Source organism: Ochotona princeps, chromosome 27, assembly GCF_030435755.1.
Source record: "Ochotona princeps isolate mOchPri1 chromosome 27, mOchPri1.hap1, whole genome shotgun sequence".
In the NCBI taxonomy this organism is placed as follows: Eukaryota; Metazoa; Chordata; class Mammalia; order Lagomorpha; family Ochotonidae; genus Ochotona; species Ochotona princeps.
In genome coordinates, this window is record NC_080858.1 from 19,554,482 (window position 1) to 19,579,787 (window position 25,306).

The following is a 25,306-nucleotide window of genomic DNA, read 5'->3' on the forward strand; positions in this document are numbered from 1 at the left end:
TCCAGCTCCCTGCTTGTGGCCTGGGAAGGCAGTTGAGGACGGCCCAAAGCCTTAGGACCCTGCACCCACGTGGGAGACCCGGAGGAGGCTCCTGGCTCCTGGCTTCAGATTGGCTCAGCTCCAACCATTGTGGCTGCTTGGGGAGTGAACCATTGGATGAAAAATCTTCCCCTCTGTCTCTCCTCCTCTATTGGAGTGTCAGTTCAAATCCCGCCTGTTCTGCTTCCCATACATCTCCCTGCCAATGCACTTGGGAAAGCAGCAGAGAGATGGCCCAAGTCTCTGGTTTCCTGCCACTCGTGTGAAAAACCCAGTCCAGACCAGCTCTGGTGTTGCAGCCATTTGTAGAGTGACCCCAGCAGATAAAAGATTCTCTCTAGGGCCTAGCACAATGGCCTAGCAGCTAAAGTCCTCACCTTGAATGCACCGGGATCCCATATGGGCACCGGTTCTAATCCTGGCAGCCCCACCTCCCATCCAGCTCCCTGCTTGCGGCCTGGGAAAGCAGTCGAGACAGTGGAGCCGTGTTGTGTGTTAGTCTGTAGCAGTGGCTTCCCTGCTGTGCACTGGCAGGAAGCTGGAATGGGGAGCTGGAGATGGCCATCTAATGCGAGCGCTCTGACACGGGACACAGCATCCCACCCTGTCCGCCCACCCTGTGGTGCCTGATTATGGAAGATGAACAGGAAAACAAAACTTTGACTAATGAAAATCATTTGAGGTTTAGAGGCTCATACAGTTGTTTTATTTTTTGCTAATTACAAAACTAAGGACATTTGGGAAAATAGAAAACTGGACCATAAAAACGTGTCCTCCTATTCTGGCCACCCAGAGAAATCCTCTTGGCCATGTTCTTCCATCTCTTTCTCTATGCACACACGTGTTTGTGTGTTTTGAACTCTTGATCCATTCTGATAACAGAAGATTGGTCACCATCCAGAGTTCAGTAGACTCAACTCCTGACCCTGGCCCGGCTAGAAATGTGTTGTATGTTTTTGAAGTCTTTATAGAGGGGCTGTGAACACTGATCCGTGCTATGAATGAACCTTGTGCCTCCCTGGGCCTCAGCATCCCCACCTCTCCAATAAGAGACGATAATCTGTAAGCGTTCTTGTGTACATCGTGAAAAACAAAACTCTGAATATTCAAAGCAGCCGGGCCTCCTGGCTGTCTCACCACATTGTTTTCTAGAGAGCGCTGCTGGAGAAGAAGCAGAGAAAAAAGCGCCTTGAGCCACTCATGGTGCAGCCAAACCCTGAAGCCAGGCTGCGTTGGTCCAAGCCAAGGGGTAGTGAGGATCAGACTCCTCTGGTGGATCCCTGTCCCCCTCACAGCGATGTCTTCCTGCACGGTGTGTATTTGAGGCAGCGTCACTTCCTGCTGGGGTGCAGTTCTCATAAACCATAGGAGAAGGTGAGAGGATTGGCAGGTGGACCAAAGGACCATATGAACACTGTTACTCAGTACCTTTATCCATAGACTTGCATTTTGGGTCCTTGAGTAGAACAAAAGCAGTAGTCTAAAATCAGCGGAAGATGCCTTTCAAGTTCACGTCTGTCCTAGAATCGCTGCTTTTCAAGGCCACATATACTGTTCTAGAATGGCCTACTGGAGCAGCTTACGGTTTTAATGATCCCATCATGGCAGAGGTTAATGTTAGTGATGCCAGGACTAAGTGGGCTCCCAGTAAATGGCTCTAAGGACCATCCGAAAGGGCAAGGGAGGAGAAGGAAGGGGGAACCACTTCAAACTCACAACCCAAACTTGCCCTGCCTACCCTCGCTGTTGGCTCTGATAGCATCAAGTCCGTGTTCCATCACTGCCAGAGCATGTTAATGACATGGGCACCTAGGCTGCTCTCCTACCAGACGCCCTCGCAGGTGTTCAGACAAGAGGAGGGCCGTGGTGGTTTGGAAGTGAGTTCTGGTGGTGGACACAGAAGCCTCCCAGCTCACGAGTGGGTAACGCTCGCCTCTTCTCTTTTCTCTCGGCTTAGGCATTGATGGGCCAGCCGCCTCCCTGAAGCCAGATGCCCAAGAGCTGGAAACCAAAATTCATGTTCTCTCCATAGGCTCTGCTGCTACAGAAGAGGAGACTAAAGGCGGTGCTGATGGGGAGAGCACTTTGGAGACCGTTCCCAAGCCAGATCTGCAGGAGATTCTTCAAAAACACGGTGAGGGCTACTTGTGATCACTGCTGAATTGCCTGCCATTGTCAGGGCTGGGCCAGGTTGATGCCAGAATCAAGAACTCCCTCTGGGCCTCTCTCTTTATGTTTCTATTCTATCTATCAAATGATTATTAAAAAGGCCGATTTTATAGAGAGAAGGAAAGACAGAAAGATCTTCCATCTGCTGGTTCATTCCCCAAATGGCCACAACGGCTGGAGCTGAGCCAATCTGAAGCCAGGAGCCTAGAGGTCTCCCACACGGGTACAGGATCCCATAGCTTTGGGCCATCCTCTGTTGCCTTCCCAGGCCACAATGGGAAGTAGAGCAGCCAAGACACAAACTGGTGCCCATATGGGATCGCAGTGCTTTGCAAGGGGGGTGTTAGCCAACTGAGCCATTGAACTGGGCCCCCTCCAGCACTCTTAGGTGGGTGGCAGGTGCCCAAGCACTTGGGCCATCAGCTGCTGCCTTCCCAGGTGCATTAGTAGGGAGCAGAATTGGAAGCAGAGTGTCTGGAACTTGAACCAATGCTGCCAATATGAGAAGAGGGTATTGTAAGTGGTAGTACCAGTCCCAGAAAAAGCATTTCAAATGTTTATTTTATTTTACTTAAGAGGCAAAGAAAGAAATCTTCCATACTGGTTTAGTCCCTAAATGCCTGAAACAGCCAGGGCTGGGCCAGGCTGAAGCCAGGAGCCTGGGACCCTATCTGAGTCCCTCACAAGGCAGCAGGGATCTGCTGACGTTCATATCCGATGTGGGCATCTCAAGTGCGGGTTTAACTGCTGTGCCACAGTGGCAGCTCCTGACATACCTAGATTCTGATTCTTAGCCATTTATTGTCCGACTGTAGCGACTAAATTGTCTCTGCAACACCCTATTAAATGACTGTTACTGTTCTTCAAATTCACCTTTTAGTGTCAAATGGATTTATGCCTTTTTAAAAAGATTTAGTTTATTTTTTTATTGGAAAGTGAGGAGGAGAGACAGAGACAAAGATCTTCCATCCATTGATTCACTCCGCAAGTGGCCACAATGGCCAGTGCTGAGCCAGTCTGAAGCCAGGAGCCAGGAGCTCTTCTGGGTCTCCCACATGGGTGCAGGGTGCCAAGGCTTTGGGCCATCCTCAACTGCTCTCCTAGGTCACAAGCAGGGAGCTGGGTGGGAAGCAGGGCTGCCAGGATTAGAACTGGCTCCCATATGGGATCCCGGCGCGTGTGTTAAGCAAGGACTTCGGCTGCTAAGCTACCATGCTTGGCCCAATTTATGCCTTTTTATATCTCTTTGTTTCAAGGTTTTTCTTTTTTTAAATTTTTATCAACTTTTTAAAAATCATCAATCTTTTTATCTCTTCTTTTTCCTGCCAGGTATTTCAAGCAGTTTGAATTTTGATGAGGAAGAAAGTGATGGTGAGGAAGAAGAAGGAAAAAAATCAAGTCCGCATTCCCCACATTCAGAAACAGGAAGACCCAGTTCTGCCTCCAGCCAGAAATCAGCCAAGGTGTGCCATTCCCAGACTGCTTTGGAGCAAATCTGACTCCCATCTACAGCTGTTTTACTATCATTGCTCAGTGAGGTAGTTCACCACTTGTAGTTTATAACTTCAAAGCATTGAAGCTCCAATTTAGACTTCAAGTTTATGACCTCTTTTTTTTAAGGGTTTTTTTTTTTATTTTTTGGAAGATAGGTTTACTTAGGTAAGACAAAACAGAGAGAGAGAGAGCTCTTCCATCTTCTAGTTCACTTTCCAAATGGCCGCAGTAGCTGGAACTGAAAAACCAGGAACTGAGCCCATCCAAAGTCATGAACCAGAAGCTAGGAGCTTCTTCTAGGTCTTCCACGTGGATGCAGGGTCCTAAGGACCCGGGCTGTATTCCACTGCTTTCCTAGGCCATAAGCAGAGAGTTGGATCAGAAGTAGAGCAGCTGGGACATGAACTAACACCCATATGGGATGCTGGTGCTTGTAAGTAGAGGGTTAGCCTGTTGAGCCATTGCTCCAGCCCTGCCCTCTGTAATTCTGTCTCAGGTTGGCTATTAACAGACCATATACCTCCTTCTTAGCTCCTGCATTATTCTCAATGTCTGGCCCTCACTTCACTTTTTAAACTATCTCCTTTACATAGGGGTCATTCTGTCTTTTTGTCCACTCTGTTCCTGGCAGGGTCTCTGAGGCTCTCTGCCCCAGCCTCCTGTTGCTCACGGGTGACTGTCCTTTCAGGATACAGGTGTTTCTGGAACTGCTGCCCAACAGGCTGAGCAGCAGCTGGGGGATGTGGAGAACCTGGAGGAGTTTGCGTACAGCCCTGCCCCTCGGGGCATCACCGTGAAGTGCCGGGTGACCCGGTACAAGAGAGGAGTGGATCAGGGGCTCTTCCCCACCTACTACATGTTCTTGGAAAAAGGAGAAAATCAGAAGGTATGAGAGCTGAGTCACCTGGTGCCTCCTGGGAGCAGGGAGGGATGCTGGGGAAGAGATTGCTGATGGAGAGAACAGCGCTGTTATGCCAGGCCAGCAGGAATTAGATTGAAATAGGTTGTATTAATTCTTCCCTAACTCCCCACACCCCAAAAAAGTTCCATTCATAATTTAGGAAGATAAAGGGGATTTTTAAAAAAGATGTGTTTATTTTTATTGGAAAAGCAGATTTGAAGAGGAAGGAGAGACATAGGGAAAGATCTTCTGTCTACTGATTCACTCCTCAGATGGCCACAACAGCTGGAGTTGAGCTGAGCTGATCCGAAGCCAGAACCTTCTTCCAGGTCTCCCACGTGGGTGCAGGGTCCCAAGGCTTTGGGGCACCCTCCACTGCTTTCCCAGGCCACAAGCAGGGAGCTGGATGGGAAGTGGGGTAGCGGGACATGAACCAGTGCCTATATGGGATCCTGTGCACTTGAAAGGGGAGGATTAGCCAACGGAGCCATTTTGTTGCCGCCTCTTCCCTTTTCCCTTTTCATTATGGTGGAACATAATATTGAAAAAGGAGAAGGTTGTAGGGAATAGGATGCTTTGGAAGTTTAGAAAAATATGCATGTTAAGTGTCTCATTCTCATCCTGGATATTGAAGGTGTGACACACTTGCATATTCGCTAATGAACAGCACATTGTTGTACCTGCGTCCGTAGTTTTAAAGAGCCCAGCAGGGAGATAGTGATGGGAAATCTTGTTATTGAAACTACTACTTGCTGTTTATAATATTACAGGCCTGCAGTCAATGTTTATGAGTATTGGGCCCGGCGCTGTGGCCTAGCGGCTAAAGTCCTCGCCTTGAAAGCCCCGGGATCCCATACGGGCGCCGGTTCTAATCCCGGCAGCTCCACTTCCCATCCAGCTCCCTGCTTGTGGCCTGGGAAAGCAGTCGAGGACGGCCCAATGCATTGGGACCCTGCACCCGCGTGGGAGACCCGCAAGAGGTTCCTGGTCCCGGCATCGGATTGGCGCGTACCGGCCCGTTGCGGCTCACTTGGGGAGTGAAACATCGGACGGAAGATTTTCCTCTCTGTCTCTCCTCCTCTCTGTATATCCGGCTTTCCAATAATAATAAAATCTTTTAAAAAAAAATGTTTATGAGTATTGGCACCCGTAGTCGGTGGAACAGCCTCATTGGGTCGGAGTGCTTGTCTCTCCTGTATGTACGAGATCACCAGGGCTCAGGGAACAGTCAGATCAAACCCATGCCTCTTGGAGTCCAGGGGTGCCCTGCTGGCCACGCCCACTGCCCTGCTCTCCTCCCATCAGCCAGGTCTGTAGAGTTCAGGAACATTCTATCTCAGTGCCGTCACAGGGATTTGAAGCAGCTACAAAGTACAGAAAGAGGGTAACATGTACAGGATCACAGGAGGAGGGGCTGGGAAGATCCTTAGGACCCAGCCTCCTCTGATGTTAGAAGGACTGATTTATACCATTGGATGAAGATTTTTTCGAAAAGCTGTTGGGAGTTTTATTACAAATAATTATGGGGAGAATCAAGCTAGTGAATTTTGAAAAAGCACACAGGAAGGAAAATTATGACAGCTTCTGATACACAGTCACTGAGAGGCTTAGTAAAGGAGAGACATACAGACTATTTGGCCCACAATAGGTACATGCTGTAAATACTTGCTGAATGGAAAGGTAGAAGAACCATGGGGTTCCTTTTCTTTAAGATTTTCCAATTTTTTATTGGAAAGTCAGATACACAGAGAGGAAAGACAGAGACGAAGATCTTCCATCCGTTGATTCACTCCCCAGGTAGCCACAATGGTCAGAGCTGAGCTAATCAGAAGCTAGGAGCCAGGAGCCTCTTCCGGGTCTCCCACGTGGGTGCGGGATGCCAAGGTTTTGGGCCGTCCTCAACTGTTTTCCCAGGCCACAAGCAGGGAGCTGGGTGGGAAGTGGGGCCGCTGGGATTAGAACTGGCACCCATATGAGATCCAGGTGCATGCAAGGCGAGGATTTTTAGCTACTAGGCTACCCACACTGGGCCCAGGGTTCATTTTTAATGACATTCCCCCCCCCCCCCTTCCTCCTTCCCTCCACTCCAGACATTTCTTCTTGCAGGTAGAAAACGGAAAAAGAGCAAAACATCCAACTACCTGATCTCTACTGACCCAACGAATCTGTCTCGGGAAGGAGAAAGTTACATTGGCAAGCTCAGGTGAATAGCTATGATGACTGCCTGGCTTCTTCAGAAAGTTTCATAGCTATAGCTTCAGAACAATTAGTTTTTTTTTTTATTAGCAATTAATCATGTTATAATCTTTATATAAGAAAAAAAAGTTTAAAGGGTATCTAAGCACTTTCCTTGATTATAATGAAAGCTCTTTGAAAAAGGAAAAAAAAATATGGTTGAGCATGCAAGCATTTGGAGATCGGCCCAACAGGCTTCCATTCTGTTACTTTACCTCTTCTGGACTGTGTAAGGGCAGAAGCCTAGCTCCTCCCATGGGCTTTTTCTCCTGACTGCAGATCCAACCTCATGGGGACCAAGTTCACAGTCTACGATCATGGTGTCAACCCCATGAAGGCCCAGGGCCTGGTGGAGAAGGTGCACACCCGGCAGGAGCTGGCCGCCGTCTGCTACGTAAGTGTGCTTCCCACCCCGTGGGTGCCCCTTGGCGCGTCCTGCTGCCGCCGGTGAGCTGATTGTAAGCAAAGCTCAGCTGAGACGCTTCCCTCCCAAGTCTGCTTCTGTGGCTTCCCCCTTTCCGTTGCCAGCGTCCTGCTCTCCATACATGCAGGCTGGACTTAGGAACAGCCAACCCCAATTCTAACACATCACACTTCCCTTTCAGACTCCTGCTAGCAACCTCCTCCCAGTCCCCTTGTTGAAGCTACAAGGACTCCACTGTCCCCATGGTTCCTTTGTCCGCCGTGTCTCCTCACCTGAGAGCCCTCCCCTCCCTTCACCCTCCTCTCACCTCTACTTTCCCCTCATCCTCCCCTCCTTATTGAATCAGCTCCTACTGACATCAGACAAGTCTTTTCTGCAGTTGACATTCCTTTGCTCATGTCACCATGGCTTCTTTAACCCACCAGCACACCCATTCGCTGCTACTTGTCAACGTGAACCTTCCCTGCCAGTTTGTAAACTGTGAACCATTCACCACCGTATCCACCCAGGTGTAGGATGTGGGCACAGTTAGCATTCAAAGAGCGGCTGAGTGAAAGAAAGCAAGAAGGAATGGACTCAACTCAGATGTTTCCACCCCAAAGTCTCATCATTTCATTGCTATGAGTTTTTTCCCCTCCTAAGTGCCTGAGAATGATTTGACTTAAAGCGTTACTTGTATGAGTAAAGCATTTTCCTGGATAGTTTTCATATATGTAAATACGAGTACTGACACCTGTATCGACCTATGTAATATGCTTATATGTATTCATATAAACTGCCTGGCCTAACTTTGAATTTTATTTAAGATATATTATTTATTTGAGAGAGAGATTCCATCTGCTGCTTCATGCCCTAAATAGCCACAACAGCCAGCTCTGGGCCAGGCTGAAGCCAGGCAGCAGAAACTCCATCCTGATCTCCACGTGGGCGGCAGGGACCCAGTTACTAGAGCATCTTCTGTTGCTTTCTCAGGTGCGTTAGCAGGGTGCTGGACTGGAAGCAGAGCTTTTCTGGGATTCAAGTCAGAACTCTGATATGGGATGCCAATGTCACAAGGATAGCTGAACCCAACAAACCACAAGCCTGACCACCAATATTTGAATTTTTAACCTGCTGATACAAGCCCCGATAAAACTGTGATTCTCATTGTGTATCATAGAGTCTCATGTCCTCATTGGGAAAGAAATATAAATTGACAATGACCAAGTTGGAGAGTCCATAGTTGCTTCAAGTTCCACCTAAGTGAAAGACCAAGGCGGAACCTTGTGAAGTGTCAGTCCCTGGAATGGGTTTCAAACGCAGGTGCTCACGATACAATGCTACCCTTCTGTTTTTTGATCTCTCTTTGACTACAGCTCTTGGCTCTGTCAGCATCTCACACTCCCAGAAAAAGTTCATGTTACTGTGGAATGCAGTATCCTTTTCCTTTCTGTACCCAAGTTCTGCCTCATACTCTTGTCTTCCAGGAAACAAATGTGCTTGGATTCAAAGGCCCCAGGAAAATGTCTGTGATCATTCCTGGGATGAATATGAATCATGAACGGATCCCGTTTCAGCCACGAAATGTAAGAACAGGGCACGTGCAACCAGCAAAGGATGCTGGGGGATTGTAATGCAGCTGCCAGATCTGGGCCAGTCCGCAGCCAGGAGCCTGAGCTTCCTTCAGGTCTCCCTTTGTAGGTACCGGGCTCCAACTACGTCCTCTGCTGCCTTCCCTGGAGCATAAACAGCTGGATTGGAAGTGGAGCAGCTGGGACACGAACCAGTCCCCGAATGGGATGCAAGCCCCACAGGCGGTGGCTTTAGCTGCTATGCCAGTGCTCCAGCCTGTTAAGCTGGTTTTTGATATGCCATTCTGGGAATGCCATTTTCCCAGAAAGTGGCTTAACCCCTGCCGAAAGCTGGACCTTCTAACTTTAAATATTTGGCTTTCATTCTTTCTCTGTTTTACCCTTTCTGATACCTCCTGAATTCCTGGAGTCCCCCTCAATACCGGTTCTCTGCATCGAAGTAACGGTGTTCCCCTCAAACAGGACCACGAGAGCTTGCTTTCAAAGTGGCAGAACAAGAGCATGGAGAACCTGATCGAACTACACAACAAGGCCCCCGTGTGGAATGACGACACTCACTCGTACGTCCTGAACTTCCATGGCCGGGTCACCCAGGCGTCTGTGAAGAACTTCCAGATAGTCCACGCCAATGACCGTGAGTCTTCGGGGGTGGGGAGACAACGTTCTCTCACACAAGGTGTGGAAATGAACACCGCCTCTAACCGACAGGAAGTGGGCTTCGGGAGAGAGTAAGCTAAGACATGATCTCTGTGGAAAGACAAAACTGTGTTTTCGGAGGAAAACCAGACCGCTGCATTGAGGCCTGGAGAGACTTACCGGGGCAAGGCAGGGAACTCTGAGGTCAGGCTGCTTGGGAAGCAAACTGCCCTACGACCCTGGATAAAGGTCTCTTGGTAGCTATAGCCCATGGAGCTTGTAACTCTTCCCCAAATGCGCTCTCGCCTTTCTGTCCCACTGCCCTTTCTTGTTGACAGGAATGATCTTCCAGGTTCTGAAGGGGAGAGGAATATTGTAGAAGAAACTTTGCCTGTGCTTCATGGATGCTTTTCTTTCCCTTTTATGATCGATGAGAAAAGAGAGAGAGGAAAAAAAAAAGATTTTTCAACAGTTTGTTCAGTCCCCAAATGACTGCACTGGTTAAGGCTGGGCCAGGCCTAAGGCCAGAGCCAGGAATTCCATCCAGTCCTTGACACCCATGTGATGTGTCTTCTCAGACACATTGGCAGATTGAGTAGGTACTCTTGATGTGGGATGCTGGCATCCCAGTTGGTGGGTTAACCAGCTACACCACAACATCCTCCCCAGGTGTTTGGTTTTTGTTTTTAATTTATTCGAGAGAGAAAAAGCTCTCTTCCATCGCTTGGTTCACGCCCCAGATGCCCTCAGTGGCTGGGGCTGAATCAGAACAGGCTCTGGGAACCCAGTTCAGGTCTGCCATGTGGGTGGAGGGACCCGAGCCCTCACTGCTGCCTCCCAAGGTCTGCACGGAGCGAAGCTGGAGTCAGAAATCCAACCCAGAGTTCCCAGTACAGGCTGTGGGCCAACCCAGCGTTCCCAGTACAGGCTGTGGGCCAACCCAGCGTTCCCAGTACAGGCTGTGGGCACCCTAACTTGGGATCTTCACTGCCTGGCCAGACACCCACCCAGACCTCTGGAGGTTTAAAGAGACCCGGTGGCACGCTGACCCATCTGTCTCTGTGAGTTCTCCCTCAGGATGTCCACAGGGTCGCCTGACACTCCTTGCTTCTCGTCCCCAGCTGACTACATCGTCATGCAGTTTGGACGCGTGGAGGATGACGTGTTCACCCTGGACTACAACTACCCACTGTGTGCCCTGCAGGCCTTTGCCATCGGGCTGTCTAGCTTCGACAGCAAGCTGGCCTGTGAATGAGGGCATGGCAGTACAGGGGTGGCCCCTGCCCTCGGCCTGGTCCTTTGCCCGGGACGTGAAGAGCCACGGCCTCTCCTTCTGGAACAAGCTCTGAATGTACATGTGTGTATATGTGTCTACACATATGTGTGTACAGTGCACACACACACGTGTTGGTACACACACACACTGCTCCTCTGGGTTCTACAGACTTGTCGGGGCTCCTGGCTGGGCCTGGGTGAGAGACGGCTGACAGCACAGAGGTTCAGGTTTGCAGAACACGGACAGTTGCTGCAGTTACTGGCCGACAGACTGCATGCCCCAAGTGTAAGATTTCCCATGCCCGGAAAGCCGCAGCACCATCAGATCCTCATGATGGAAGACATGGCGTCTCTCTCTCTCTCTCTTTCTGAAGACCTTTTCAGAGAGCGACGGTTCCCCCTAAGTTGCCTTCAGTCCCCAGGGATGGGGTTCTCACACTTTCTTGTCCATGAGCATCTCAGCTGCCCCCCCTCTGCCTTGGGACTACACAAACAGCCACAGACAAGTCACCAAGGAAAGATCCAGCGGGAGGAAGCATCAGTGACCTCAGGAAAAGACCGCAGATTGCTTAAAGCTGAGGGACCGCTGATGGAACATTCTGGAAAAAAATGGAGAACCTTCTTTACTGTGGAAAGCACAGCACCTCAAAGCTGCTTTTCCCTAATCACTGTGTAGAGATTTTTTAAGAAATAAATATCTTTTTTATTTTACCAAGTATAAATTGTCAGTTGACATTGGTCACTTGAGTTACAGTAACCCATAAACACCCCTCACCTCCATGGAATAAACCCTGGGATGCCGCATGGTGCCCTGCCCCTGGGCCTGCTGTTCTGCATGGAGTAGCCTCGGACACGTTACTCTGCATCCACAGCCCTCCCACGGGCCCTGGCTAGCGGCAGGCTAGGGACTTGCCAGCCTCTGTCCCACCTGCTGCGAGTTTCCTGAGCATTATTTATCTTCACTTTATTTGAAAGATAGAGATCCTCCCTACAATGGTTCACTTCGGATGTGAGGGCGATCTGGCTGCGACATGTGTCACGCCATTGATCGCCAGGGTTGATTCGGCTGATGTGGCTGGCTAGGCGGGTGTCCCCTTCCTCCCTCCCCGTTCCATGTGCGTCCCTCCCGAAGCTGCGCGCTCGGTCGAAGAGGACGACCATCCCCGCTAGAGGAGGACCGGTCTTCGGTCAAGGGTGTACAAGTAGCTGCCCTCCCCTGCTAGAACCTCCAAACAAGCTCTCAAGGTCCACAATGGTTCTCTTCCCAAATGGCCACAGTAGTCAGGCTGAAACATTGTGTTGTGGGATGGGGCGTCCAACATCCCTGCGTCAAAGGCCTGACGCCACATTGTGCTATTTTGCCTTCTCTCTCTTGCTGTGGTCTCTGTTATCACAGTTGATGTATGTGCTTGAAAAGTCTCAGTGGGCTCTGAGAACCAATAGAATCTTCCTGCATGCACAGGAGCAGGTAATGATGCTCTGTGGAGCGCTTTAGATGGTTCCATGGCACCCCCTACTGACCAGGGCGGCACATTACAGAGGCATTAAAATCACCACCCTCAGGGTTATAACCCAGATGAGGATGCATCAAGGGACCTCCACACTGGCCTGCTGGTGTCGCACACGATTGAGCTACTTCAAATAAAATGCGCATTGTCTAGGCTGGCCCATGACAAGCATTTAGGTTAAATTTCTATTCACCTCCCCCCTTTTCATTTGAGAGACAAAGAGATTTTCCATCCACTGGTTGACTCCCCGAATACCCACAGCAGCCAGGGTTGGGCCAGGCTGAAGCCAGGAGCCTGGAACTCCATCCAAGTCTCCTATGGGATGACAGCCGTCACTGGCTGTCTTCCAGAACATTAGCAGGAAGCCAGATCAGAAGCAAGGGAGCTGGCCCTGCCAGCAGGCACTCTGAGGGGGATGAGGACACCCCTTAAAGCATCTTAACTACTATACCAAGTGCCCACCCCTGCACTTGATCCAGAAGGGTGGCAAGTGGCAGTATTTTAAGTAATGTTCTTTTAAGATGGAAGAATGAGCTCACCACTCCACACAGTGACACAACATGGCTACACAATTGCCTCTAAAGCAAATTGAGATGGTTTTCCAGGAACAATGGGGGGCGGGGGCCGCAGCATGGTATAACCAGGTAGCTAAATGCAAGAGCTCTAATCTTAGGAGAGATTCTTCATCATTTTCCTTCCTTACAACCATCTCTGCTTTTCATTTAAAGTAACAGTCTAGGCCAAAAGCTAGCCCTATTGTTACTAAAAGATTGTAAGAATACCTTAAACGATGCATGGACCTCTGTGATTTGTTCTGATTCTGCTTAGTTTTTGAAAGATTTGTTTATTTGAAAGGCAGAGCGCAGAGAAACAGATCTTTCACCTGCTGGTTCACTTCCAAATGGCAACATTGGCTCAGGGCTGGGCCGTACGAAAGCCAGCAGTCTGGAGATCCATCCAGGTCACTCGCTTGGATGGCAGGGGCCCAGGTACGAGTGCCATCTGTGGTTGCTTTCCCAGGCACATGGGCGGGGAGCTGGATTGCAAGTGGAGCAGCTGGGATGTCAACCAGCACTCATAAAGGATGCCAGTGTTGCCTTAACCTGCTGTGCTATAACGCAGACCCCTCTGCCTAGTACTGTGGCTTGTCAAGCCCAGACTGCCTTCCACCACAGCTGGGGCCTAGACTGGAGGCCAAGAAAAGAATAAGCCACAGAGGAATACCAGCGGCGACCAAGGAGGCAGGGAGAGGAGAGTTTTCCTGGACTTACTGCACTTTTTCTTTTGTCATTTCTATTTTGTAAATATATCTCTTTATTTTTAATGATTAATTTTATTTATTTATTTATTTTACTGAAAAGGCAGATATACAGAAAGATCTTCCATCTGCTGGTTCACTGCCCAAATGGCTGCAATGGCCGGAGCTGAGCCAGAAGCTTCCTCTAGGTCTCCCATGTGGGTGCAGGGTTCCAAGGTCTTGGGCTGTCCTCGACTGCTTTCCCAGGCTACAAACAAGGAGCTGGATGGGAAGTGGAGTAGCCAGGGTACGAACCGGCACCCATTTGGGATCCCAGTGGATAAAAGGCAAGCATTTAGCCACTAGGTTACTGTGCTGGGCCCATTATCTGTATTTTGAAAGTTAAAGAGACAGCAAGAGCTTCTGTTTATTAGTTCCCTCCCCCAAGTGCCCACCACAGTAGGTCTGAGCCAGGTCAAAGCCAGGAGCCCAGAACTCAACCTTCATCTTCCATTTTGGGTGGTTTAATATAATGATTTTTGGGCTGGTGCAGAGGGCACCCTCTCCCCCACTGTGTCCTCACCCATGGTGGTCCCATCAATCTCTATTCCTGCATTCTAACTTCATTTTGTAAGAATAGTAGTCACATTGATAAGGACACATCCTAGTGACCTCATGCTAATCTAATCACCTCTTTAGATAACTTATCTCCAAATACTGTCTGTGTTGAGTTTAGGGTAAGATTAGGGCTTCAGTGGGCAGCTCTGTGGCATAGCATGCAAAGTGAAGATGTCTGGGCTCAGCGTGATGGCTTGGTGACTAAAATCCTTACCTTGCTTGTACACGGGTTCCATACAGGTGCCAATTCATATCCTGGCTGCTCCACTTCCATTCCAGCTCCTTGCTTGTGGCCTGGGAAGGCAGTAGAGGATGGCCCAAAGCCTTGGGACCCTGTACCCACATGGGAGACCTGGAAGAGGCTCCTGGATCCTGGCTTCTGATTAACTCAGCTCTGGCCCACAACTTCCATTTGTAATGATTTATTTATTTGAAAGGTAGGATGATGGAGAGGTGAAAATAGGGGAGAAAAAGCAATCTTCAGTCTGGTGGTTCACTCACCAAGTGTTGTGGGCTAAGGAGTTGATTAGTGCTTGTTGGCCTGGGCAGGAATAGGACTGGGCTTTTGACTGAAAATACCTAGACTAATTAGACTCATCTGTATCCAATATCCTGCTAAATGAGGATGTGTTGGGAAGAGTATATAAGGAGAAGTGACGGAGCAATAAAGAGAGACTTCACAGACTTCTACCATCACTGGTCTCCTGTCGGTGCTTCAACCCCAGACCCTCTCCGTGTCCACGTTACTGGCTGTGCTGGTCAGAGCAGCCAAGCAGCCACAAGAGCCAGGGCTGAGCCAGAGCAAAGTCAGTAGCCAAGGATTCCATCCTAGTCTCCCCCTGTGGGCAGCAGAGACTCAAGCACTATGGCCACGATCCACTACCTTTCCAGGAGCATTAGCAGGAAGCTGGGTTGGAAGTAGAACAGCTGGGATTCAACCTGGCACTCCTGTATGGGGTGTGGGGTCCTGAACTATGGCTTAATGCTGCTGTGTCACAATGCCTACCCCCTAAATAATTTAGATAAAAATCTGTTTTGTCCTCAGAACAGAAGGTGAAGTTCAGTTTCTGTAGAGTGAAAAGGTCTTTGCTATTCTGTTTTACTTTGAATGGGAAAGCAACAGAGAGCAGGAGAGACAGAGATCTTCCATCCATTGCTCCACTCCCCAGGTGGCCGGAACAGTCAGTTCTGGATCAGGCCAGAACCAGGAGGGAAGAACTCCAAGCTGGTCTCCCACAAGAAAAGTCATCTGCAGCCTTGCTAAATGCACCGTAGGCTGCTGGGTGGAAAGCAGAGCAGCTAGGACTTGAACCAGTGCTCAGGGGATGCAGCAAGTGGCAGCTTAACTGGTTGTACCACAATGTTGGCCCTGAAGAGTCTCCATAAGGACAAAGTTCCTGGAAATATAGGATGGAGAGGCGGAAAAAGAAAGAGGAACTGGAGTGACGGTGGACCCGAAGAACAGTGTGAGTTCTTCACACACTGCTGTGTGGAGGAAACTGCTTGGAGACACCACAAAAACCTCACAGTTTACCTTGTACCTGAACAGTTTTTCTGTACTTTGTTCTTTCAAGTCCTAGTGAGGGCATTGCATCCATCTGTCAGTTCGTAAGTATTTACTTATCTGAGAGGCAAGGAGACAGACACGATTGGAGAGCTCCCATACACTGGCTTGCTCCCCCAAATACCCACGATGGCTGGGGGTAGGCCAAGGCCAAAGTTTGAAGCCAAGAACTCAATCCAGGCATTGTGCAAGCAGCTAGAGTCAGCTGCTGGAGACCAACTACCAAATCAAGAACTTCCTCTGATGGGATCGCAGGCATCTACTACATCAGCATTTTTGTTTCGGGCAAATGTTTTATTCAGAAAAAAGAAAGAAAATTTCGGGCTTGGCACGCAGGCCTAGCAACTAAAGTCTTCGCCTTGAACACGCTGGGATCCCATATGGGCACCGGTTCTAATCCTGCTAGCCCGGCTTCCCATCCAGCTCCCTGCTTGTGGTTTGGGAAAGAGGTCAAGGACGACCCAAAGCCTTGGGACCCTGCACTTGTGCCGGGGACTCAGAATAGGCTCTGGGCTCCTGGGCTTCGGATTGGTGCAGCTCCAGCCACTGTGGTCACTTGGGGAGTGAATCATCAGATGGAAGATCTTTGTCTCTACTCCTCTCTGTGTATCTAACTTTCCAATAAAAATAAATAAATAAATCTTTAAAAAAATCGAGAAGATGGTAAAGAAACTTTAAATCACACTTTGTGGAGTGATTCCTCAAATCTTTTCAAGAAGCTGCTGGGGGCACCAGCGTCCATATTGGGTTACCTGGGTTGGCGCGCTGCTCGGGATTCCAGCTTTCTGCTAGTGTGTCCCCTTGGGGGCAGCAGATCATGGCCAAGTCCTTGGGTCTTTGCCATCCAGGTGGAGTCCCTGGCTCTTGGCTTCTGTCTGGCCCAGCTGTGGCTGTTGGTGGACATCTGAATGGAAGATCTCTCTGTATCTTTTGCCTTTCAAATCAAAAGTAAATAAAGAAAATTAAGAAGCAGACTCATCCTATAAAGACTGTTTTTAGAATCTAACTTTTTACTAATTTTAATTTGTATGTTTTTCTGCTTTAGGAGACAGTAAACATGGTGTTATTAATAGCTGCAAACCATCCTATCACATAGATGTGGTTGAATTTAAGCAAGTGTCAGATGGATAATGTGCTTTGCTATGATCATGTGGGTCGGAAAAACAAAGTTTATTACAGGAATGGAAATAATACCAAATGACATATGGTAAAAGTAATTAATATGAGTTCCAACGTTGACTTCAGCAAACAGGCAACACAAATACCCTCCCCACATCAAAACCAGCTCTGACCACACCCTACCCTCCTCCTGGATGGCCAGCCCACGAGCCTGGATCTGGTAGGTCTGGGAAGTGAGGGGCTCCACCAGCACCAGTTCCAGAACAGAGCCATCCCTGAGGGTCCCGCCCTCCAATGCTGGGAAGGGTGTGTCTCCCTCCACCTTTAACTGCTCACCAGCTGTGTGCCTAATCACTTTCCTTTATCCCCAGCATCCTCAACAGCTGGGCAAGGGAGATCCCTAAGGCACTGAGCTCTCTAGAAAGTTCTCTGAAAGACCCACCTTCCCTCACTGAAGAACCTCAGGCTCAGTGTGGGGTGAAGAATTGGACCTGATCCCCAAGTTCACGTCCCAGCAGATGCTGAATGTGACAGCCAAGGGCCCCTTCCCGGGTGGAAAGATGTGACTGGACTTACCTGTCACCTCCCTCACTCCCCTCCCTGTTTTGTTTGAATTCTTATCTGTCACAAGCTACCATTGTTCTGTTGTTGAAAAGTTTAGTCATTTGTATTCTTTTTCACTCCCCTTACCTTCCTACCCCTTCCCCCTCACAGCCTAACTCATCCTAATTCTAGCTGATTTCGCCTCTGTATTCCTTCCTGGGCCCTCTCTCTGTGCCCGCCCACCAGCTCAGGACCACTGAGGGTCCCTTCAATACCCAGACTGTTGCCAAGGGGTCTTTCCAATAGGGGTGTTGCTGAATACAGCACACCTATGTCTAAACAGCTTTTATGACATCCATTAAATCTTTAGTATGGCATAAGGTGATTTTCACAACCTGGCACCCACTCCTATTAATCTTATTTTTACATCCCTTATTTAGCCACACCAGTTTACTAACCTTTCATGAATAGCCTTTGTGCACAGGCCACCTTAACCATGTCGATGCCACTCTGTGTGACTTCAATCTGTGGCTTTTCCCAGGCACTTTAGCAGGGAGCTGGATTGGAAGCAGAGCAGCTGGGACTCAAACTTGCACTCACATTGGGATGTGGTGTCACAGGCTGTGGTTTAGTAAACTGTAGCATAATACACACACACACATGCCTTGCTTTTCCTTTAGGTGCTAGATCCAGGGGCTGGCTGGAGTTGCGACACAGCAGGTTAAACTACCATCTGGAATGCTCTGATCCCCTATCAGAGTCCCTGCTGCTCTCCTCTGCTAAATGTCCAGCTTCTGGATAGCATGCCTGGGAAGGCAGAAGATGGGCCAAGTACTGGGAGTCGGGGGGCCCTGTCACCCGGGGGAGGGGAAACATCAGGACTGAATTCCTGGCTCCCGGCTTCAGCTAGATACCGTGGTTGTTGAAGCCATTTGGGGAAGTGAACCAGCAGACGGAGGGTTAACTGTCATCCCTGGGATGTGGATTTCCTTGTCCCTTCCCCACTCAACTTTGCACAATCACCCCTCTTCCCTCCTAGATTGTAAACTTTTTTGAAGAGCAGTGTGCTAATCAAAATCAACAAACACTCAACAGATGGCCGTTGAAGTAGAGCACTCACGGCCTGCACAGTGCTGCGGGGAGACCCTGCCTGGACTTCTTCATGTGGCCCAGGTGTGACGGAGTGGCGAAGTGACTCACCACTTAACAAGCATACCAGAATCTATACAGGCACATGCGGGCTGCTTTCTTCAAAGCCTTCCCCGCTGAGGGGGGTGGGGGGGCAAGGTTCCATACTTGGTCCAGCAAAGCCCTGCCGCCTGCCGCCTTTTGGAATACCTCTTTAGAAAACTTACCTGAACACAGGAACCTCTCCCATGATGGCATTCCCTACCCCCATTGATGCCGTTCTCTCTCCCAGACACCATGCTGGTGCTGGGGCAGAGATAAGATAAATCAGAGGCTGGCCTGTTCTTCAAGGAAGTTTCTGTTTGGGAAGGGAGATAAGATCTGACAAGCCTTGCAAAACAAGGGTTAGGGGATAATATTGCAGAAGAGGCTGAATTTGATTTGGGTGGTGGGGCAGAAGTTGTAAAGTCCTTCGGCCTCCCAACAAAGTGCATGAGGGAGCTACGTGACAGGGGCCCGTTGGGAAACTGCTCCGAAGATGTGCAAACAGGAGCCCACTGTGACTGTCCCAGGCAGGATTCCTTCTCGCTGGGTGTTTTAAAAGGTAGACTGCCTGCCTGGGAGATGTAACCTTCCTCCCGCGGGCTTTCATGGCATCCAGGTGGAGGGGGAAAACGCCACAGACTTAATACGGGATAAGTGATCATTGAGTAACCGGACCTCGCAGTACCACCCGGACTGCGCTGGGGGCTCCCCTCTCCGTGCGGTTCGCTTTTGGGAAGGAGTGACAGTTTGCAGAACCTCCCCCCACCGCCTTTTCCCAAGCACCACTACCAACGACAGAGGGGAACTTCGAGGGGCGAGGGCTCGGGTGGGTTGGGGATGGCGACGGCGGATCTGCGAGCACAGCCAGAAGTTCCTGCTTCCTGGACCCAGGCACAAGTGCCCACGACGGGAGCAGCCCTTTCAGCGCGCCTCCTCTCCGGCCCTCAGTTGCCACCGACGGAGGGGCGGAAGCCCCAACTCCAGGGCGTCGGTTGTGCGGCAGGCGCCCGGGACCCCCGACCCCGGTGACGAGGAGGAGGAAGCCGAGGGCCAAGTGTGGGCGAGGGGTCCGCGCGGCCTGGGCGCTCCGGCCACCTCCCCTCAACGCGCTCGCCGGCCCCGCCTCGCCCCGCCCCGGCCCCGCGCCGGCCGCTCCCTCGCGGGCGTCCCAGTCTCCTCCCCCCCGGGGCCGGTGGCGGGGCCGCCACTCCCTCCGGCAGCCTCCCTCAGCCGCGCGCATCTCATTCCAGCCTTCATTCCGCGCATTCCAGGCGTCCTCCTGGCGAACTCCAGGCCAGCGGTGGGAGGGCCCGCAGCTCCCGGCTCCGCCGCCGCGTCCCCGTCAGGTGAGTGGCGCGGACGCCCTCCCGGCCGCGGGCTCCCCGCGGGGCCCCGCCGGCGGCGGCTCCTCAGCAACCCTGGACTTGGGGATAGGAGAGCTCTCCGCGTGCCGTCCCGGGGCCCCGTGGCGGCCGCCGCCCTCTCTCCCGCGCCGTTTTGACTCACTCCGTCAGGAATCGGGATCCCCGTGTTTTCCCGTCAGTCCCGTTCTGGGAAGACTCCTCCCTCCCTCCGCGCGCGCCGCTCGCCTCCCGGGGCCGCCTGCTGCTGCTGCCCCGCCGGGCGGGCGCGGGGCCGGGCCAGGCTCTGCCTGCTGACCGGGACTCAGCACAGGGAGGACGCGTCGGAGCCGAAGGAGCGCACGTACCGTCCCCTTGCCTGCTCGCACCCGGGACCGGTGTGGTCCGGGAGTGCGGCGGCGACCCGGGACTCTGGCAGGACTTTGCCGGAGTGCTGGCAGCCGGGGCGGGAGGAACTCTGTGTGGAGCGAGGTTGGCCAAAGGGGCGCGCACGTGTCTGGATATTGGGGCAGTTATCAGGGATTCAGGTGCGGGGGCGGAGGGGGGGTCTGACTTGCCAAAAGGACCAGGGAAGAGGCCGAAGGTGGCTTTGAGAAGAGATAGAGCGCGCCTGCCCCTTTTCTGCCTTGGCCCTGGATGATAGCACCCGACGAAGGTGTAGTGGCCGTGAAGTTCAGGGATGGGGGCTTGAAATCCAAAGGAGCAGAATTCCGGACTCTCAGCGTTCGCTTTGCCAGCTCGCCTCTGTGCACTTGAGTCAGGTGGGCGACGGGGGGTCCCTGGCAGAGGAGATCGCCAGAGAGCCAAGGGCATGGGCTGTCAGATTGCCAACTTCGTTAGCTTCGTGTGGTGCATGTGGCTTTGCAAATTTGTGGCGGACGTGAGCAACACTGTGTGACTCTACCAGAAAGGGGTGCCGGTGGGGGTGGGTGTGTGTCTCCCAGAGAGGCCATGTCACTGCCTCTGAACTCCCTGTGCAGCCTGAGGAGGGACTACACTCTGGTGATTATCTCCCAGACCTTTGGAAAAGCTCCTGGAAGATGAACTCAAAATGAGTTCATTTGAGTGCAAAAATTGTTTGTGACATCTGTGCATGTAAGGGTCTTTCAGATGCTCGTGAAAACTGCATGTGTTTTAACTTCTTTCTTTACCAAAATAAACTGGATTTTTAAAAACCCTTTTTCTTTTCAGTGAACTTTTTGAAGGACATTCCTGTATGCAGGCATCATTTGAGTGCGGTATTGGAGTGCGTGCCCCCCTCCTCTGGGAGAGAGGGTGTCTGTTTTCTGGCAGGATTGGACAGAGGGAAGAGGAGCGAGCTGACACCTGCCTCGGGCCGGCTGTTGTCCTGGGGGCCGGTGGACAAGTTTTTTTTTAACTTAGAATCTGGGGAAGCTGGGCTCTGCCACTAGGTGATGTCCCAAGGCTGTTAATCAATGAACCTGGGTGATTTTTGGGGATAACTCCCCTCCATCCCCAGTAAGAGAGGCTATATGTCACTTCAGCTTGCCCCCCTCCAGTAGGCAGGGATGTCTGCCGACTGGTACTGACCAGGCAGTCGAGTGGGAGAATGGCTTATTACAACTGCCCAGAATCTGCCACGCTTTCCTTTGCAGGGGGGAGTGTGTGGGTGCATGTCAGGGCATGGAGGGAAAGGTAAGAGCTGCCTCCAGTTTGCTGGTGGTGTGGTCCAGGAAGTTGGCGCAGGGTACCACAGCTCATTCCCTTAGCAAGACGGATGGCAGGCATGTTAAGGTCCCCGATCTTGCTCCCCCATCTGTCCCAAAGATGGGAGATACCTCACCCTGGCACACCTGCTTAAGGGCTGGTCTAAAAGCATCGTTTCGGATGCTACATGGGTTCCAAGGTCATAGAGACATGGTTACAAATGCTGACAACCGCTCAGTGCTTCCACAGCTGACAGGCTTCGCCACCTGTAACCAGCAGGGAGAGCTCAGGACGACTATGTGGAGAGCTGGTTGTGAACTCATTGGTGCAGCGCCACTGGCCATCCCGGGGACCAGGGATAGACCACAGCCAGTGTCCAGTGCTTCCTAAGCCACTTTCACTGAGGAACCTCTATTTTTCCTGTGAATTTGTGCTTTTCCAGTTAGTTTCTCTATGAGCCCTCTTGGAGAAGTTGCCCTATTCTTTATACTGTGCTTATACCAGCCTGGACTGTGTGTTTAGCGCCAGACTCTGTGTGTGTGTGTGTGTGTGTGTGTGTGTGTGTGTGAAGAGAGAGAGAGACAGAGAGAGAGAGAGCCCGCTCCAGCTCCTAATCCTGCTTTTTGGCCTTGACCCCAGGGCAAACATGCTGAATGTCAGCATCCAACTCTTTCATTAAAACTTTTTTTTTTAATTGGCAAGACAGATATACAGAGAGGAGATACAAAGAGAAAGATCTTCCACCCATTGGTTCACTCCCTAAGTGGCCACAACAGGTGGAGCTGAGCTAATCTGAAGCCAGGAGCTTCTTCTAAGTCTCTCATGCGGGTGCAGGGTCCCAAGGCTTTTGGCCATCCTCTACTGCTTTCTAAGGCCGCAGCAGGGAGCTGGAAGGAAAGTGGAGCAGCCTAGACACAAACTGGTGTTCATATGGGATATCAGTGGATACAAGGCGAGGGGTTAGGTTCTCGGCTACCGCGCTGGGCCCTCCAACTCCTTCATATTAAAAAAGGGAGCACTCGGGTTCAGCGCTGTAGCCAAGCAGCTAAAGTCCTCATCTTGCACACTCCAGGATCCCATATGGATGCTGGTTCATGTCCTGGCAGCCCTGCTTCCCATCCAGCTCCCTGCCTGTGCCTGGGAAAGCAGTCAAGGACAGCCCAACACCTTGGGACCCTGCTACCTGCGTGGGAGACCTGGAAGAGGCTCCTACTTCCTGGCTTCGGATTGGCTAAGCCCCGGCTGTTGCGGCCACTGGGGGAGTGACTTATCGGACAGAAGATCTTCCTCTCTGTATATCTGCCATTCCAATAAAAATAAATACATCTTTTAGAAAAGGGGGTACTCAGGCTGCTCCAGGGACAGTTGGGGTTGGAATTCAAAGTCTTTTGCATTCTGCTCCTCCAACACTCTGGTCCCTGGTTCTCTGATACCCCTCACAGCTCGGCAGCCACCCTCCTCCAAGGTGGAGCCAGGGGCAGCCTGGCTGGGGCCATGTTCACCTCCTCCCAGTGTGGCTCAGAGGTTTTCAGGAGGCGGAAGTGCCCTCCCTCCTCGGCCACTTAGCTGCTAGGAAGGAATACGTTTGTGGGGGGGTCTGCTGGACCTCCTTTAAAACACACCCTGGTTGTCCTCTGGGCTGTGGCTTACTCGGTGCCCCTCCCTGGCTTTCCAGATCCTCTGGGATACCTCCCATGGCTTTTGCGGGCACCAGTCACCAGCAGGGAAGTCAGAACCTGTTGCCAGACCCGCAGCTCCTGCTCCTCCCTCCCTGGGGGAGGTGGAGGATGCTGGTCCTCCACACTAGGGAAACTAGGGACTGCTGGAGAGTCAGGGGCCTGAAAGGAAGGCTCTCCTTGGCCTGTTTTCCTCTGTCCTCCGCCCTCCTCCCCCCACCATGACCCTTTGTTGGCCAGGGTTAGGACAACACCAGTCCCTTTAAAGCTCTGAAATTGGAGCTGAACAGCTGCTCTCCAGCCCTGCCCCCCTCCCTGCTGCAGCACCCCCAGGCAGGGCGACCAGCCCAGGGGCCCAGGTGGAAGTGGGGGGCAGGGCGGGGCTTTGTCCCTTGAGAGCACCAAATCTCCAACTCCTAACTTCAATTTCACCTTGACCTCTTGTAAAAGGACACTTCTGCCCCAGCAGTTGGCTTGGGGGTAGTCTGGCCACACCTGTGTACGGCAACCATGACCCTGAACTAGTGGAGACTGGGTCTTGGTGGTGTGGGGGAGAAATTTCCACGGGAACTGCTGCAGCCTCTCGCATGTGTGCCCACGACCTCTGGTAACTTCCCCTGACAGGCTCCTTATAGTGTGAGCCAGTGCCTGGGCTGGGCAGGCCGGCCCCCATGGGTGGGGCCTTGGCTTCCTTTGACCCAAACTCCATGGGAACAATAGACTTCAGACAAGTCACCAGGGGCAGGAAATGGGAGGCCAGGGTGATCCTCCTGGGGGATGGGACTGCATATCCGGGAGAGAGTTGTGGGCAGAGCAAAGGGCATGAGGAGGGGCTGGTGACACACAGGGTGGGCCTGGGCTGGGGCTCTCCTCCTGAGGGGGCTGGTGACTCTGAAACCTGAGCCCACTGCTCCTCCTGCTTTGTGTCTTGGCAGCAGAGCTGTGGTTCTCTGCCTCACTCGCTAGCACCATTGGCTTGGCGCCTCTGAGATGTGTAAAATGCTGGGCTCGTTTCTCCCTGACCTGCGTCCCTCAGAGCAGGAAGATGTTAGGGAGGCAGTACAGTGCAGTGGACGGAGCTCTGGGTGGGAGACACCGCTGCTCGTGGAATGTTCTAGATGGCATAAGGCTTATCCTCTGTTGGTCTTGGTCAGGACACAGTCAACTTCCGGGGGAAATGAGTGTCAGATCTCAGGGGTTCAGGTTGCCAGGTTCTCGGGTCAGGTGACCACACAGCCACAGCCAGGATGGGGAGAGGGTTGGGGGTGTAGGGGTGGAGGTGACCCTTGCAGTCCTGCTTTGTATTTATTCCAGGGACAAGAGGGTTAGATCCTGGAAATGACACACCAAAAACCCTCTTGGGAACCCCCTTGCCCGATTTTAGATCTGACTCCCACTATTCCCCAAAGATTTGTTTATTAGTTGAAAGGCCGAGTTACAGAGAGAGGAGAGACCTTTAGTCATCTTGCAGTTCATTCTCTAAATGGCTGTGATTGCCAGATTCTTAGACTCAAGCCAGGAGTGTGGAGTTCCTTGTGGGTGGCAGGGGCCCGAGCACTTGGGCCGTCTCCCACTGCTTTCCCAGGTGCGTTAGCAGGGAGCTGGATGGGGAGTGGAGAAGCACTAACGGATGCCAGCTTTGCACCAGCCGAGTGGATCTCATTTTTGAACAAGAAATCTGTGGAGACTTTGAAATTGAACGTGTTTGGGATAACTAGTAGCCAGTAGGGGTTCACTGTGCCAAGTCTTGGGCAAAGAAATTGAACTTTATTTATTTATTTTAAAGGTGTATTTATTGTTATTGGAAAATCAGATATACAGAGACGAGGAGAGATAGAGAGGAAGATCTTCCGTTCAGTGATCCACTCCTCAAGCGGCTGCAATAAATGGCCTACCTGCTGTGTGTCTTTTTCCTTCCATCCCCCGCTTTAAAATGAGCATAATACAAAGGTACTTCAAAAAGTGTACGGACAATGAAATTAGGGGAGTTTGATTTGGTGTCACAAAATTGAAATGCATTTTTTTTTCTTGCATAGTATACGTTTATTTTATTTGTTGGAAAGGCAGAGTTATAGGGTTGGTATTGTGGCATAGT

The 25,306-nt window shown here is 51.3% G+C and overlaps 1 protein-coding gene across 8 annotated transcripts in view; it reads left to right on the top strand.

The window, feature by feature from the left end:
* The window catches only part of TEAD4 (TEA domain transcription factor 4), an 82,647-nt gene that overhangs the window by 8,649 nt on the left and 48,692 nt on the right, over window positions 1-25,306 (top strand). For 3 of the 8 annotated variants that reach the window (XM_058655895.1, XM_058655898.1, XM_058655896.1), the window contains exons 3-10: window positions 1,192-1,351; window positions 1,997-2,173; window positions 3,538-3,671; window positions 4,391-4,588; window positions 6,694-6,806; window positions 7,118-7,232; window positions 8,729-8,827; window positions 9,296-9,467. In XM_058655895.1, the coding sequence (XP_058511878.1) occupies window positions 1,192-1,351; window positions 1,997-2,173; window positions 3,538-3,671; window positions 4,391-4,588; window positions 6,694-6,806; window positions 7,118-7,232; window positions 8,729-8,827; window positions 9,296-9,467 (1,168 nt within the window). Of the gene's footprint in view, window positions 1-1,191; window positions 1,352-1,996; window positions 2,174-3,537; window positions 3,672-4,390; window positions 4,589-6,693; window positions 6,807-7,117; window positions 7,233-8,728; window positions 8,828-9,295; window positions 9,468-10,590; window positions 11,463-19,660; window positions 19,853-25,306 lie in introns of those variants that run through there. The other 5 variants (XM_058655901.1, XM_058655902.1, XM_012930150.2 and 2 more) reach the window with 4 other exon arrangements.